Genomic DNA, 15,645 nt, shown 5'->3' on the forward strand with positions numbered 1-15,645 from the left:
TGCCTTTTAATTTCTTTTGTTAAAGTTATGGTTTGACGTGCAAAAAATCAGCAATCGTTCCTCTCATATCAACTCGACCATGATGCAAAGTGAAAGGGTAGTTAATTTCCTTTCGGTGCCTGACAATGGATAATGGGCGACACGACGATCTAACAAACTCAAGGCAAATAATCTTTTTGCATTTATGTTATTTTGTAAAGGTTGAGGTCATAAGCATTCCACGTGTAGTTTAGTCAAAAAAGGAACATTAACAAACTTTGAAACTGTGTTTTGGATCATACTCAACTAGGATAACATTCTTTTACCTTTTTGGTTATACTCAATTAGGATAACATATCTTCATAAATATACTTTACTTATTTAGTATATATGATTCTAGTCAAATTAATATGGAATCCATGGTGTAAAGATTGCAAAGTGACGGTGTAACAACCACTTTACACCATGCACTAAATTGACCCCATTGTTCATCTATAAAACCCTCTTCATCATCCCAAAATAAACAAAGAAATCATATATACATAATACATGATACATCACTCTTGAAAAAATGACGATTGCAACCAACCTCAACAACACCAAAACCACCATGGAAGGACGGTCATCTAACTTCTCTGAATGTTCATCGTTGTCATCCGTATCAGACCATGGAGAGTTCACAAGAATAAGCAGTGACAGAGGCAACATATGCAGGAGCCGGAAGTGGAAGAAACTGATGAAAAAGTTGGTTGAAGAAAGCAAGAAAAGCCTATATGGATCTTCAAAATCTTCAAGTTTCCAGTACGATCCTTTTAGTTACTCGCTCAATTTTGACGATGGAAATCATGACGACGAATATTACCCATACCAATCTAGGTGCTCCTCTATAGTCTCTAATTTTAGTTGAGTCATGTACATCCGAGTTAGTGTCGGTTATTAGTTTATGCGAATTTAGAGCTTAGTTATGCAAAGTATAATAAAGTATAAATATTCTAAAGCTACAAACATCAGTTTCTATTTTTGGTGTGTAACGAAATACAATGATTTCTTGATGTAATTAGTCTTATTTAACTAAATATAAAGTTATTGTCAATTTCCAACACTAACAACGAATAACTTATAATTTGCATCACAAACTCCTATATAAACCAATTCGAACACAAACTTATGTGAATTGTTATAAGTCGTGAACTGACGAATAACATATAGCTTATTTTTCGAAGCTTGTTTCCTCTTGGACAAAAGTTTTACATCAAACACTTGCCAATATCGCTCTAGAAAATTGGGCAGTTTGCTACGCCAAGTTACGTAAGAAAATGGTAACAAGCTTTCGACAAAATCTTTTTCTAGGAAACTCTTAGGAAAAGGTTTTGTTATTTATAAAAAAGAGAACTTTACCGGCCTTTCAACCCTCACTTTTATTTTTAGATCCAACTAATCGATCTACTATTCTACCGAACATTAGAGAAACATAAATCAAACAAGAATACTAAAATAAACTTTTCCAAATACTTGATAAAATATTTTTTGTCTTTCAAGAAAACTATATTCATGATGCAATGTTAAGATAATGATGCGAGTTTATAGCTAGCAACCTTTTCCTGTCACTTATTATGTTTTAAATGTGCGATATATGACGTGTAACAGCAATCTTTCCTCTCATATCTATCAATAACTCAAGGCAGATAATCTGTTTGCTTTTATGTTACTAGGTTGTTTAATTAGCACATATAGTAAAAGTTGTTTTTTAGGGTAAACAAGATGTCTAATCCTGCATTATTAATTGCTTATATCTTTTTGGTTTTCTAATGATGATAATGTTGGCTGTTTTCCTTAGTTATCGTCAGAATATCTTGACCTTGTTCTTGCCATGTCATTGGTACTCCATGATCAGTTTGATGCTCAGGCTGGCTTATTTGTAGATTCATGAGTCCACAACTATCAGTGTCTTGGATTATACAGTTTTCTGCACTTGTTCCATAAACCTGAGAGCATTGGAAACTTTTTACTCTACATTCATATAGGGAATATATGTTTCCAATGAAAACTTCATTTAACTTGAAAACTCGTCATGAAAAACCACTTCTAAACACTAATTTTAAAAAGTTTGCAAAAGATTAATGAAATATAAAAAATATGTAAAACAAAATTTATAATAATTAAATGTTAAAAGTGGTTTTCATGAGTATTTTAGTGGTTTTTATTTGACCCTTCCTCATACATATGATACGTGATAAACTTAAGCTTACCTTGTTGTAGAGTTCCACGTTTTGTTGATGTATCAAGCTCCCCTATGAGATTATGCAAGCAAAAACACAAATCTTGTTTTAGAATATCGCAGAAACAATTTGTTTAATTTCATGTAGGAGTTTATAAATTGAAAACCTTTTGGGTCAGCTCTTGCATCTCTTTGATTAAGATTTCTTCCTGGATATATATCATTTAGAAATAGATCAGGACGCATGGACGGAAGTTAAATTCTAGTAATATGTTTTCATTTATATAATTAGTTGTGATCGACATGTGTCTTTGTTGGGATTTTAAACCTCAACAAAAACACTGGAAAGGCAATTTAAAATTTCAAACCCTAGTTTCTTTTGATTACCACAAAAAGTAAGATGTGTATATAAATCCTAGTTTCAGTGCTAATATAATCAAGTTCATGCAAAATTTAAAGCAACTCGAATGAACATACGCATATATTGTAACTTGTTTTTAAGTAATCAAAAGGCAAATTAAGCACTCGATCATTAACTGTACCTTCTTCAAACGAATACCTTGTAGGCTCGTTTCCAACTGGTTCTCTAGTATTTGCAGGTCTTCAACACCCATGTTGCTGACTTCTGTTCCCATCACCTGCCTAATATTAAGCATCAAGCATTTTCAATATTTAGAGTATTGAAAACTGAATTAAGATAATTCATATTGTTGAGCTCTTTTAGCCATCGATAAACTATGATCATGAGTAACTAATACTTCAGCATATAACCAGCTCACAGAGATTAAGTCAGATAAATTGCAGCTCCAATGAAAGCTAGCTTTAGAAAATGAGTATAAACATACATACCGATGAGTTTCTTGCAGGGTCTCTAACTGTTGCCTTAGTGTCGTTGCTTCCATTTGCCAAAACTAGCAATTGTATGCGAATTGGCGTTGGTATATATGTTAAAACTAGTAAATTGGAACGACGGCGAGTAAGATGGACAATGAGGGGTAGTTGTACCTTAACTTCTGACATAGAAGTCATCAGCTGATTGCCTTCTTCTTTTATTCTATTGTAACGTTGGATCACTGAATTCATGCTGAATTACCAGATAAATTAATCAAACCTCTTTAATCAGCACAGCCAAAAAACATGCATGTCGAGGAACAATCTTACGATCAAAGATCGATTGTATCAAACTACAATAAATAAAAAATATATATACAGTACGTTGTATGCTAATATAATCTTATAAATCGCAGAACAAGAAACCAAATCATTTTTTTGTAATTTTAGTGTTATCAATTCATTTAGGTAACTGAGATTATCTTAACATTAAAGAGAAATCTGAATCAGCTTCGTTATGATCAGTTTGGAGGTCGGGTCGCACGCACACATAAATAAATGAAGTTCAATGGGAGCAGCCCGAGCTCACTTTTTATTTGGGTAACCATAAATCTTTTTAAATGTGTATTCATGATGTCACACATGAACTCATATATCTCATGATTATTATCGTATTCAATTGTCGGCAACTTTCTTCCACTTGTGTCATTCCATCTTCTTTGTCTTGAATGGTCCGCATCCGAGTGAGTTAACACAATCACTTCTATTTTTATGTTTTTGCACCTTGTTAGTAATATAAACTCGGACACCATGCCCATGGCCGGCCCTAGAGGGTGGCAGAGTGGTCGATGGCTCCCGGCGACACCTTGCTAGGCCTGAATTTCTTTCCTTTTTTTTAAAATAATTATATATATTTTTATAAAAAAATATGTATATTTAATGTTTAAACTCAATTACATAACCACTTAGGGTTGTTCAAGAACCGAGTCGAACTGAATGCGAACATGCTCATACTTGGTTTGGTTTGAAAGCGAGCGGACCGAGAAGATTGAATTTAAAGAAACGAGTGATATCTTTATGCTTGAACTTGGTTTGGTTTGAAACCGAGCGGCTTGGTTCGACTTGGTTTTGTTTGATTTCGTACAAAGTTTCCAATTTTAAATTTATAAAATTTCAAAATATCATTAATTCAAGATTTTCAATATCCCTAGATTGTTTAAACTTCCAACTTTAAAATGTATAAAACTCAAAGTTAACAATAAAGCATATATAAATGAGCGGTTAAAGTTTAAATTTGAACTTTGAATATAACACAAATGTAGAAAATTCTAAAAACTTAAAAAAAATAGTATACTTTTATATATATATATATACATAAAGTTTATATAAAACTAATAAATAAAAAATAATTCATGCAAAACTAACCGAACCAAATCGAGCGAGGCTTTGCTCGTGCTTAGATTGTTTTTAAACCGAACCGAGCCGAATGGCACACTTCCAAACCGAGCCGAAATCGAACAAGAAAGCGAGCGGCGAACGTCGAGCTGAGTGGACATCCCAACGAACCGAACCGAACCGAACCAAACCGAGCGAGGCTTTGCTCGTGCTTGGATTATTTTTTAAACCGAACAGAGCCGAATGACTCACTTTCAAACCGAGCCGAAATCGAACGAGCATTTTCGAGCAAGCGGCGAACGATGAGCAATTTGGACATCCCTATAACCACTTAGTTGGTCTAGTGGCAAAGATGTATGACTCCAAACCGAAAGGTTGTGGGTTCAGGTCTCATTTGAGACATGTTTAATCATATTTTTATACACAAGTTTTTTATCCAACTTAAATAATAACCAAGTAAGTCAATTTAAAAATTAAATTGTTTAAACCCAACAAAATGCTCATTTACTTAAGCGCCTAAAATTTTTTTTGCCTTCGTCTCTCAGAGCCGGCCCTGGCCATGCCTTCATAATCCTTGCATCCATTTTCTTCTTGTATGCATGAAATATAATGTTCTTTTTCTTGATGCAAGATCTATTAAAACCTCATGTTTTTTTCTTTTATTATTGTGTTCTGTTTAACTTCATTTATACAATTTCTCTTCTTGCAACGTTCACCAAGTATATAACTTATGTCAACTCCTCATTATCTTCTTTATATACGGTAGTTACCATTAAGAGCGTCGGTTTCTTGTCCTCTTTCACAAATTTAGATTCTTCATATGTTCGTTCTTCACCAGGACAATTAGTTCATGTGTCCAAACTTGTGACAATTGTAACAGTTTATTTCACTCAAATCTCTTTCAAATATGTTTTGGGTCTCTTGAGTATCTCTTTCTTTTACCATAGCTACCATTAATGTTTATGAACCTATTGCATGACATATTTCTTTTTCTTTCTTCTTGGGAATGAGTTTCTTCTTTTTCATCATCTTCTTCTGTAAACTTTTGCTTAGGCCAATTTTCTTGTGATACTCTCACGATTTTAAAATCGCCTGTCATGTCCTAAGTTGTTTACTTGGTGTGACAACCTGTTTTGACTATCTCAAGGCCTCCCTTTCTTGAGATTTTCTTTTCCTCATATGCCTTTAGTTTTCAAAAATCCTCGTCTATTGATACATCATCCAAGTTGGTGCGTTGTGTTATGAATGCAACAACCTATACAAACTGAGTAGGTACAAAATCTAGAAGTTTCCGTATAAGAAATGGTTGATCGAAAGACTTTCCCAATTCACTCGCTTTAGTGACATAGGTATTAGTTTTTTTCGTGAAGGCGTCTGTCGTTTCATCTTCCTTCATTTGCTTCAGTTGAACTCTATCATCAATGATTGCAAACGAGCCTTTCGCGACCTTTAGTCTATGACGTGTCGTTTCTTCAACGTTTCCCGTACTTCATTTGCCATCTTGCAACTTGCCACTTGCAATAATATTACATCCTCAAGTATCGCCTGATACAGGTACGCATTTGATGCGTTTCGTTAGTAGGTTCCATCATTTCCAAAAAACCATTCACCTCAAGAATGATCTTTATTTGAATGCCTAAACCGTATAATGTGTAGATTTCAGCATAGAACATTGTTAATGGGATGATGATTCTATTTTTGTGTGTAACAAGTGCGTTGTTATTGTATGTACCTTTCAAATATTATGGCATACTTTCTTCGTGTATAACTTTCACTTTGACTGACTAGAGTTTACAAGAACCGTATAGATATCTTAACTTCTATACAAAATCTAAAAAAAAGTTTCAAAATAGTAGTTTGGACACCTGAAATTGTCTTTATCAACTAAACTCGAGAAATCATTTTTCAGCCTTGTACCATCCGCTCCTCTCCTAATTGATATACCAATTTCCTCTTGAAACCGCGTTATATGAACTGACTTTATTCAAACAAACCGAACCAGCCCTTTTAATTCCTTCTCTGTTTAAACTCCCAACAAGCTCTCCTAGTTTATTCAATCTAATCACGACCCGTAATCATGTTCCTCGTTTTCAGTTTAAGCACCAACCATCTTTCCTTGTTTTTGGCCTTCAACCAAAAGCGCATCCCCTATTCTTTTCTTTCTCGGTTCTATGATCACCAAATGCAAACTTACCGCTACCGATTGTTCTTCTTCCTTTGTACTTCGCTTAAAATGCTACTATCTTCGGTAACCATCTCCCGCGACAACCGATTCTGATCCCACGATATTCTTGTTTGACTTTTTCAAGGACCTAATGCTCTGATACCAATTGTTGCCCAGAATCTCCCTTGAAGGAACACACCACAACAATTAAAAGAAGTGTAGAAATAGAGAATTGAATCATCAAGAACTTTGATTATAATGTTGATTATGATACAATGTGAATATGATGAGTTGTTCTTGACATCGTCGCCCTATTTATACATCATGAACCATTATGTTTGTTTAGGGTTGCGTCGCTTCAAGCGCCCCGTATAGATTAACACATCAACTTGGTAGTTACCAAGCTTGATCTATTACAAACAAAACCCTATGGTTAATACATAATACACATAGCTTCTACTAATTACGGTACAACCCCTTAACTTTGAATTATTAATTAGAGTTTAATAAGATAAGTGGGATATACTCTGCCACTAAGAAAAAAAATGGTAAAAGTTTCTTGTTAGCAAATATATGATACGGTGTGAAAAAAAATTATGAGCCCGTCCAATCCTTCAAATTAAGTTAATTAAGTTCTTATATTAAGTACCAAATATAACAGAGGAAGCAGAAAATGCGAAAGAATGGAAAACAGACATGGAAAAATATCAGCTAATATTTAATAACCATTTGCTTAATATTAGTCAATTGGCGAAGGCCAATATATACCTTGGTGCATTAATACAGATTATCTATATATATTATTATCAAATTCCTTTATTGAGTAATTTTCTTTATCCTATTAACAAGAGGATAGCAAATTAGTATTAGTATAGCTAATATAATAATGTTATTTAATTAGAGGCTATGCAAAAAGTATATATCACGAGGATTTTAGGCATACTTTGCTTTTCATCTACTTTCAGGTCATAAGAAATAGACACATTTGATCCTACTTAACCTAAAAATATCCATTAAATTACTCAAACTATGTTAAAACTAGGAATCTATATTCATATAGATAAATTATTGGTCAATCCATACACAAGAAGCCTATGTGGCTTTTAGGTTATTATATGTATACTTTAATTGTAGGAACATGGCCTAACCTAAATATATAATTCCATTTAAATCATCTAAAATTGAAAAAATAAGTAAAAATTACAAAAAAAAAATTCAAAACAAAGTTGAAATATAACTTTAAGAGAATATAAAATCTTTGAATAACTTTTAGCAAGAGGCTTTATAGTTTCTATCAAATGAATTTTTTTTCCCTTATAACTATTTGAGCAAATTCAGTACGCTAATTTACATACTTCAATAATAAGGTTCTGTAAGTTTTTGATAAAGAGAAATATAAAAACTTACTCTTGTCATGGATGGGAACCTAAAGTAATAATAAATCTAGTGAGAACACAAGAATTTATATTTAGTATAGATAGTAAATTAAAGATAGAAAACTCACACCGTTAGAATAAATATAGACTTGTTAATCTCATACTTAATAAAGTGGCAATTAAAGATCTACATTAACAGAATATCAAGTTTAAGCGATCGAAACACTATGAGCTAAAGTAGTATACCGGCCTAGATAGGTTCATAAAAATGTTTTGTTGTTCAAATAATAAGATCAAAGTACCTGGTAGTGGAGAATTCAGAGAGCTTGCCGGTGGTGGAGAAGATGATGACTCCAACTTGAGCATCACACAAAATGGAAATCTCTTTTGCTTTCTTCAACAACCCATTTCTTCTCTTGGAGAATGTCACCTGCCTACTGCTTGTGTCCTCAATCCTTCTGATAGCAATCTTTCCTGATCTTCCCATCTCTAGGGTTTCTTGATTCTCACAGAGAAATAGACTAAGATATTGATGAAGCTAAATAAAGGTGTAAATGTTTAGGTTATAGGGCAAGAAAACATTAATATATACTCAAGTGGGAAGAACGATTAAGGAGAGTCTTAGGTATATAATGGGTTATTATTTAATTTGGTGCTATCCAGGGTGTAACTAGATCCTACGTGGTTAACCCGTATGTGTATATGTTCCCATAGCCGTGGATAGTAGTATACCTTTTGTTTTATTTGGTACTAGGTAGGGATTCTAATGAAATATAACAATATATTCATGAAATTGATCCATAAAATCACATCTCAACATCTCATCTTGTAATCGTCAATACATATCCAATTAACCATTGGTTCCCCGAAAAAATAGTTTTGATCGTTAATCGATCATTATTTTACTTTTTTCACGAATATCGTTTTTTAACGTTTTAGATTTTTGACTGAGCGTTTTAGGTTTTTGGCTGGGCGTTTTAGTTTTGGCTGAGCGTTTTAGAATTTTTTTGCCTTTGAGCGTTTTTGGTTTTGTCTTTGAGCGTCTCGCGTACCTATCGTACGTTAAACAATTACTATACAGTAACCTCACCCATAATATATATAGTGTATTTAGCTCAAAGCAACTTTGATTGGCTTATCTGATTGTCTAGTTAAGTAAAAACAAATCTTTTATAATTATATATATTAACAAAAACCTATAAAACACTAAAAAAAACCGAAATTGATAAATAATAAAATAATAAACATTGGTTTTTGACAGTGATTATAGGTTTATTTTGTAAATAGGTCCCTATTAGAGTAGTAGGTTAATTAAATAATCCTAGTTCACCTTCTTCTTTTTTTTTAAATCTTTTTAACTTCTATCCTCTACGGCAACAAAATCACCGACCTTGAAAAAAAACCCAGAGTAATATCAAACATTAATCTTTACTTTTTCTCTGTTCTATTCCAATTTTAAACCTTTATATGAGATAAATTGAAGGGCCAAACATATAAAAACATTTTTGGTTGTATATCCTGATCAAGTGAAAATTTTGTCGGTCGGAGGGTCAACGAACCCTCCTGACCCTTCTATAGTTCCGTCCATACTAGTATCAATATTTTAAAATTTTGCAAATGGTCTTTATATAATATATTTTTCTCTAAAAAGTTTCTCTCTAAATCTTGATTATTGTAGCATTTAGATATAAAGTACTAGAAAATATTTGGGAATTTTGCAATAAAAAAAGCGCACGTGAAGATGTCTCGCTAGTCGGAGAGATCACAATTATAATGTCTAATTTACCCTAGAGTTTACATGTTTTGAAATTATTTAAAGTGGATATAAGCACACGCCAATGATCCTGTCCACTGTAAAAATGTTTGAAGTGAGATATCTAAATACTTTAATTAAAAAATGTAAGGTTTTAAGTTCAAGTCTCATATTTGACAATACATGGGTTTAAGGTTGGGTCAGGAGTTTTCTCATCTATGGTGGGTTTACTCCTGAAGGTGATATTCGGTACTCAGAGAATAATGGGGATGCCTGTCAATGATCCAAATGGCCGTTATATCAATCAATCATACACAGTGAAATCCCACCAACAGGGGCGTAGCCACTAACAAGTGAGGGGTGTCCCCCGTCCCCTGTGAAAATTTTTTTTAGTGTTAATATACCGAAATATTACCGACCAACCCTTGTAAAATTTTGGTACCGACCCCTGTGAAACTTTGAAGTCGTACCCTGTATAATTTCGAGACGTGAGATTTTGAGACTAACCCTAACAAAAAATACAATGACAATATTATAAATATAATTATATAAACGTTATATAAACAATTTTTCCTAGTAAATTGACTTTAATATTAACAAGTCCATTAGTCTAATATCCAATCCAATTTTTAAACCCAAAACCCAATTCAAACCCTACTCAATTCTTAGCCCAAAACCCAATCCCATTAGTTCAATATCCAATAACTTGTTTCTTTGAGTTGCTTAATTCATTGTGATAATTTTCGGGCATTTTCTATTCCAAAAATATTACGATTAGTTGAGTTGTACCCTTATGATTTTGATGAAAGTGATAAAAGAAGATTCCCGGTTGAACTCGCGACATACATCGATAATTTGAAAGGAGATAAATGATTTAAAAACTTGAATGGTTTAGCAAGTCTTCTTCAATTAATGGCTCAAACAAAGAAACACCATTCCTTTGCATTGGTGTATCGTTTATTAAAGTTAGCTTTCGTATTACCCGTCGCAACCGCAACCGTTGAAAGATCCTTTTTAGCAATGAAGTATGTGACGTCCGATTTGCATAATCGAATGGGTGATGAAAATTTAAGCGACAATTGTATTTGTTACATTGAGAAAGACTCGTTTGTCAATGTTAAAGTAGACGATGTAATGGCTATATTTCAAAAAATGAAAACTCGTTGAAAACAACTTTAATATATTTGTTATCTAATATTTTGTTTTGGTAATCCTTTTTTTTATATACATGACCCGACTCAATTCGACCCGATAGTTGTATGAGTACCGACTATAAAATTCCTGACCCCTGTGAGAAAATTTTCTGGATCCGCCACTGCCCACCAATAGCAAAGCTATAAGTAGTGTATGAGAAAGGTGAGATGTAGGCACACCGTACCTATATCCAATGAAATAAAGAGGTGAGTTCCAGAGAGACCCCAGCTCTAAAAAAATATATAGTTGAGGGAATATAAGAAGAAATCATATATATATATATATATATATATATATATATATATATATATATATATATATATATAGGGGATGGTTCAAGAGAGAAATGATATTATTGCAAAAAATGTAAGAAATAAATATGGACCACTAGTTTTGTTTTAAGTTTTAAATGTTTAAAGCTAAATAAATAAACTATTAATTATTCCCTTTCTTCAATTAATATAACTAATAAATCATAATAATTATTTATTTAATTAATATAACTAATTAAATTATTATAACTAGAAAATATTAAGAACTCATTTATTTTTATAACTTACTTTTTGTTTCTTGAATTTTTATCCTACACAAGTATAATTTATTCATACATTAAAATTCCTTTCTATCCAAAACCAATTTCTTCCAACTGAATATATTAATATCCATTAACACATACTTACATTATGATGAATAATACCAAAAAACAATTTTACATGTGTTTGCATTAGATATCAACAAAAAACATACAGCCTACATAAAAGCGTATAATCTACACTTTCCAAGAATAAGACAACATATAACTTACACAAGAAAAACATTTAACCTACACACAAAATTCATCATCAATAAAATACACACGCACACGAAAACAACTTACACACAAAAAACATATAACCTACACACGAAAATTTTATCTTACACAAATACAATTTATTCATACAATAATTTCTTTTCAAAACCAATTTCTTCGAATTCAACATATCATTATCCATCAACACGTAGTTACATTGTGATGAATAATACAAAAAACTATCTTACACATGGTTGCATTAAATGTCAATAAAAAACATACAACCTACACAAAAACATATAACCTACACTTGTTATAAGAATAAGAAAACATATGGCTTACATACGAAAAACATATGACCTACGCATGTGTAGGGTATGTGTATCTTTGTGTAGTTTATATAATTGTTGATGTCGAATTACATATGTAAGTTATTTGCTTTTTGTATGTTGTACGTTTTTATTGCTCAAAACAAGTGTAGGTTATATAACTTTGTGTAGATTGTATATTTATTAAACTTAAATACGTTGATACATGCTAATATATTGAGTGGAAATTATTTTTTTAATATAAAGAAATAGTATTATATGAATAAATTGTATTTATGTTGAATAAAATGAAGAATGTGTAAATAAAAAATAAAACTAAAGTAGTGTTTTTATCTTTTTAATTATTATAGTTAAATTAGTTAAATATATTAATTAGAGATATTTATTATGGTTATATTAGTTGTATTAATTGGAGAGAGAGAGAGTTCATTTATTGTTGCATTTACATCTTTTTTATTTATTTTTAAATATTTAAAACCTAAAATAAAACTAGTGGCTCATATTCATTTCTCTCATTTGTTGCAATAATTTGATTTCTTTCTTGAACTTAAACACACACACACACACACACACACACACATATATATATATATATATATATAACCCAATAACCCATCTATAGTGGGGATGCCTGAATGGAACTAGTTCCATTTGCGACCAGATTAAGACAATAACCCATATATTAAATATCAAATAAAATCTAGCAGGACTAATACTTCAATTCAATTATATGGAAAAACTCCAATATATTAACGAATCTAGTGTGTCCGGTTCAATACGTCAAAATCATGATTCAGTTTCTATATAGACATGAAATATCCAGTGCAATTTTTTTTTCAACTATCGTACGTACAGCTTATGACATCAAAAACCGGACTTTATTGGAATAGGGATGTCATATTCATGCATCATTTGTCTATGTGACATCACCCTGTTTATGTTACCACAGTACCATACATCCATGATCCACTATAAGAGTTTTATAGGATTGGAATAACCTAGCTGTTAGTGTGTAATTATTCTCTACGCAAGTAAATACTATTTTCACTTTACCTTCTCTAATACTAGCTCGTTGACTATTAAGACAGACATCATCGATGTTGGAGTCTTCGTTTTTTTCCCTTTTTTTTTAAAATTTATATTTTGTGCTAAATTGCATTGGGGTGCGACTTTCAACATGTTAACACAATCGTTTTTATAATAGAACTTTTCAAAACCGCACTTTATTGCAAGGGCATATTCAGTATATGGTAGACGTTTGAAATCTTAAAACTTAGTATTATGTTTAAATTTGTTAAAATTAAAAATCAAAACCTTGTGTTTAAGTGTTTAACTAGGCTTATTCCCATTGATCGAGCACGATTTCTTATTTACAATTTTACCATCGCTTCCTTTTTTTTTTTTCTCTTTTTAACGTTTTAGACATTTAGTGGCAACAACGTCCCACTCGTTAAAGTCCGGCCCATCAGCATTAGAAAATAGGTGATCGATTTGAGCCCAAAGTTTACGGGCCGCCCATCAAGTTGACACCACAGCTTGATTGCAAAAGCCCCATCCTATGAAACAAGGGAGTGGGGTTCAAATGATGGCATGGTAAAACCATTTTTTTTGGATCAAGTTTTTTTATAAAGGGAGATAAAAATCAAAAAAATATGAGAAAGATTTGTGGTACAAAAAAACTCCTTAAAAAGTTTAATAAAAATATCATAAATCAAAAAACAAAAACTAAACAAAAACTAAAATCTCTCATCCGTTGTCTTTGTTCAACAAAAAAAAATGTTGATAAAAATATATGATTTTGTCTTTTTATTTATTATGTTTTTTTTTATTTATTTTCATCATTAATTGTATTTTTTATTTGATATTGTGTTATATTACTCAACATTGGGTTATATAATTTGCTCAGCATTGTGTTATATTTTACAATCTATTGTATCTTTTTTATTTATTGTTGTGTTTTTTTTGTCTATTTTCGTCACTGTGTCTTTTTGTCATAATTGTGTCTTTACCTGTTTTTTAAAGAGAAAGACGATGAAAACATTTTAGTTTTTTTTATTTTTTATTTAAATTTTGAGTTATGAATTTTTTAATAATTTTCTTGAATTTGTTTTGGCTTTAAATCATTCTCATACTTCTCTTTTTTTGTCTTCCTTTGTATTTTAACATTTTCCTATATTATTTATACTAGTATAGATTAAAATTCATTGTTTAATTTATGAATAATTAACAAGGTTATACGAATAAAGGCAACTTGTCTTTTTTATTTTAACGACCAAAATTATTAAAAAGAAACATGACACCAATTGACTTGCAAGTTGCTAGATGGCCATACAACAAACCAAATTACAGATACCGAGCTACAATACTTCACCAAGGGAAAACGAGCATTAGGTTTCCCAATTTAACCCCTCTAGTTTTCCTTTGTGTTTTACCTATCACACTCTTAAAATCAACTAACGGAGTTTTACCATTAGAGGGTGTGAACTAACAGAATCGAAATCATTAGTTATATCAAACACCAAAATTAAAGTTTTCAAAACAATCAAGACATACAAGTCTTAAGTAAAAATGCGGAAGTGTAAACTGTAAAGCAAATAGGTCCTATACCGCTCGCCCGCCACGGCTACCTGAGATAAACATACTAAAAGTGTCAACACAGGGTTGGTGAGTTCACATGTTTAAGTAAATTTAAGTGTTGCGTTTTAGCGTTACCAGATAGTGTTAAGTCAATTAGATATCAATAGGTAGCTAACCTATCAAGCATGTATTACTAAGTGTTCGACACCGAAGCTGACTGTTTATACGATTGCCTTGCCACCATGTCAACCACGACCATGGTAAATGTGTTAGCCAAAATTACACTCACTCGACCTACAGGCGAGTTTAGAGTTGGGTGGGGTTTGTCAAACCCAGTAGTACTACTCAAAGGTGACTCGCTATTATCCAATATTAACCGGTTCGATGTTCAGAAGGACTTATTTGGTATGTTTTCACTTAGCCTTACAAGTAATATACAATGAATAACAAAATCTAAATCGTTGGAGTATGTTATCTCCCCCTACTAAAAGCGTTAAAAGAGTAAAAGGGGTCGTGAAACTCACTGTTTGTGAAGTTAACAAAAATCTGAGAAAAGCGTGCGTCACAGAAATCCTCACTAGTGCTCTAAAAACAAAAATGAGATTTCTAAGTGTTTAAACTACGAGTAAGTCTCTAGACTCGACACATAAAAATTATGCATGAGATGTGTTCGTTTGTGAAACAAGTGCGACTCGACAAACACGCTGTTGAATAAGTTACATGTGTGAACAAGTATAGCGTTAAGTGTTACTATGGTGCATCATCAATAAAATATCTACCACAAGGGAAAAATATGCCAAACACATAGCAAACATCAGTCAAATCATCACTTTTCATGTTAAATCAAAGAATTCAGCAGCTAAGTTACCAAGACAGATTTTAACACGTCAAGATTACTCTATTTCACTAACCATACAAAAAGATAAAATCACCAAAAATTCATCACAGAATCACAACTAAGTTAGCTTTGTAAAAATATTTTATTTTATTTTTATTACATACGGTTTTCTCACAATGATCAAAACAATACAGTAAGTAC

The 15,645-nt window shown here is 31.9% G+C and overlaps 1 protein-coding gene across 1 annotated transcript; it reads right to left on the bottom strand.

The window, feature by feature from the left end:
- Window positions 1-342: 342 nt before the first annotated feature.
- On the bottom strand, window positions 343-8,482 carry LOC143633676 (MADS-box transcription factor 23-like). The gene is made up of 7 exons (XM_077101926.1): window positions 8,266-8,482; window positions 3,203-3,281; window positions 3,043-3,108; window positions 2,740-2,835; window positions 2,365-2,406; window positions 2,229-2,270; window positions 343-1,964 (listed from the first exon to the last, which is right to left on the bottom strand). Exons 1-7 carry the CDS (start codon window positions 8,448-8,450, stop codon window positions 1,785-1,787), a joined length of 690 nt encoding a protein of 229 aa, XP_076958041.1. The 5' UTR covers window positions 8,451-8,482; the 3' UTR covers window positions 343-1,784.
- Window positions 8,483-15,645: the final 7,163 nt, after the last annotated feature.

This window comes from Bidens hawaiensis, unplaced genomic scaffold (genome assembly GCF_021521415.1).
Source record: "Bidens hawaiensis isolate Kalapana, Puna unplaced genomic scaffold, B.hawaiensis_p1.1 tig00006845_1, whole genome shotgun sequence".
Lineage (NCBI taxonomy): Eukaryota > Viridiplantae > Streptophyta > Magnoliopsida > Asterales > Asteraceae > Bidens > Bidens hawaiensis.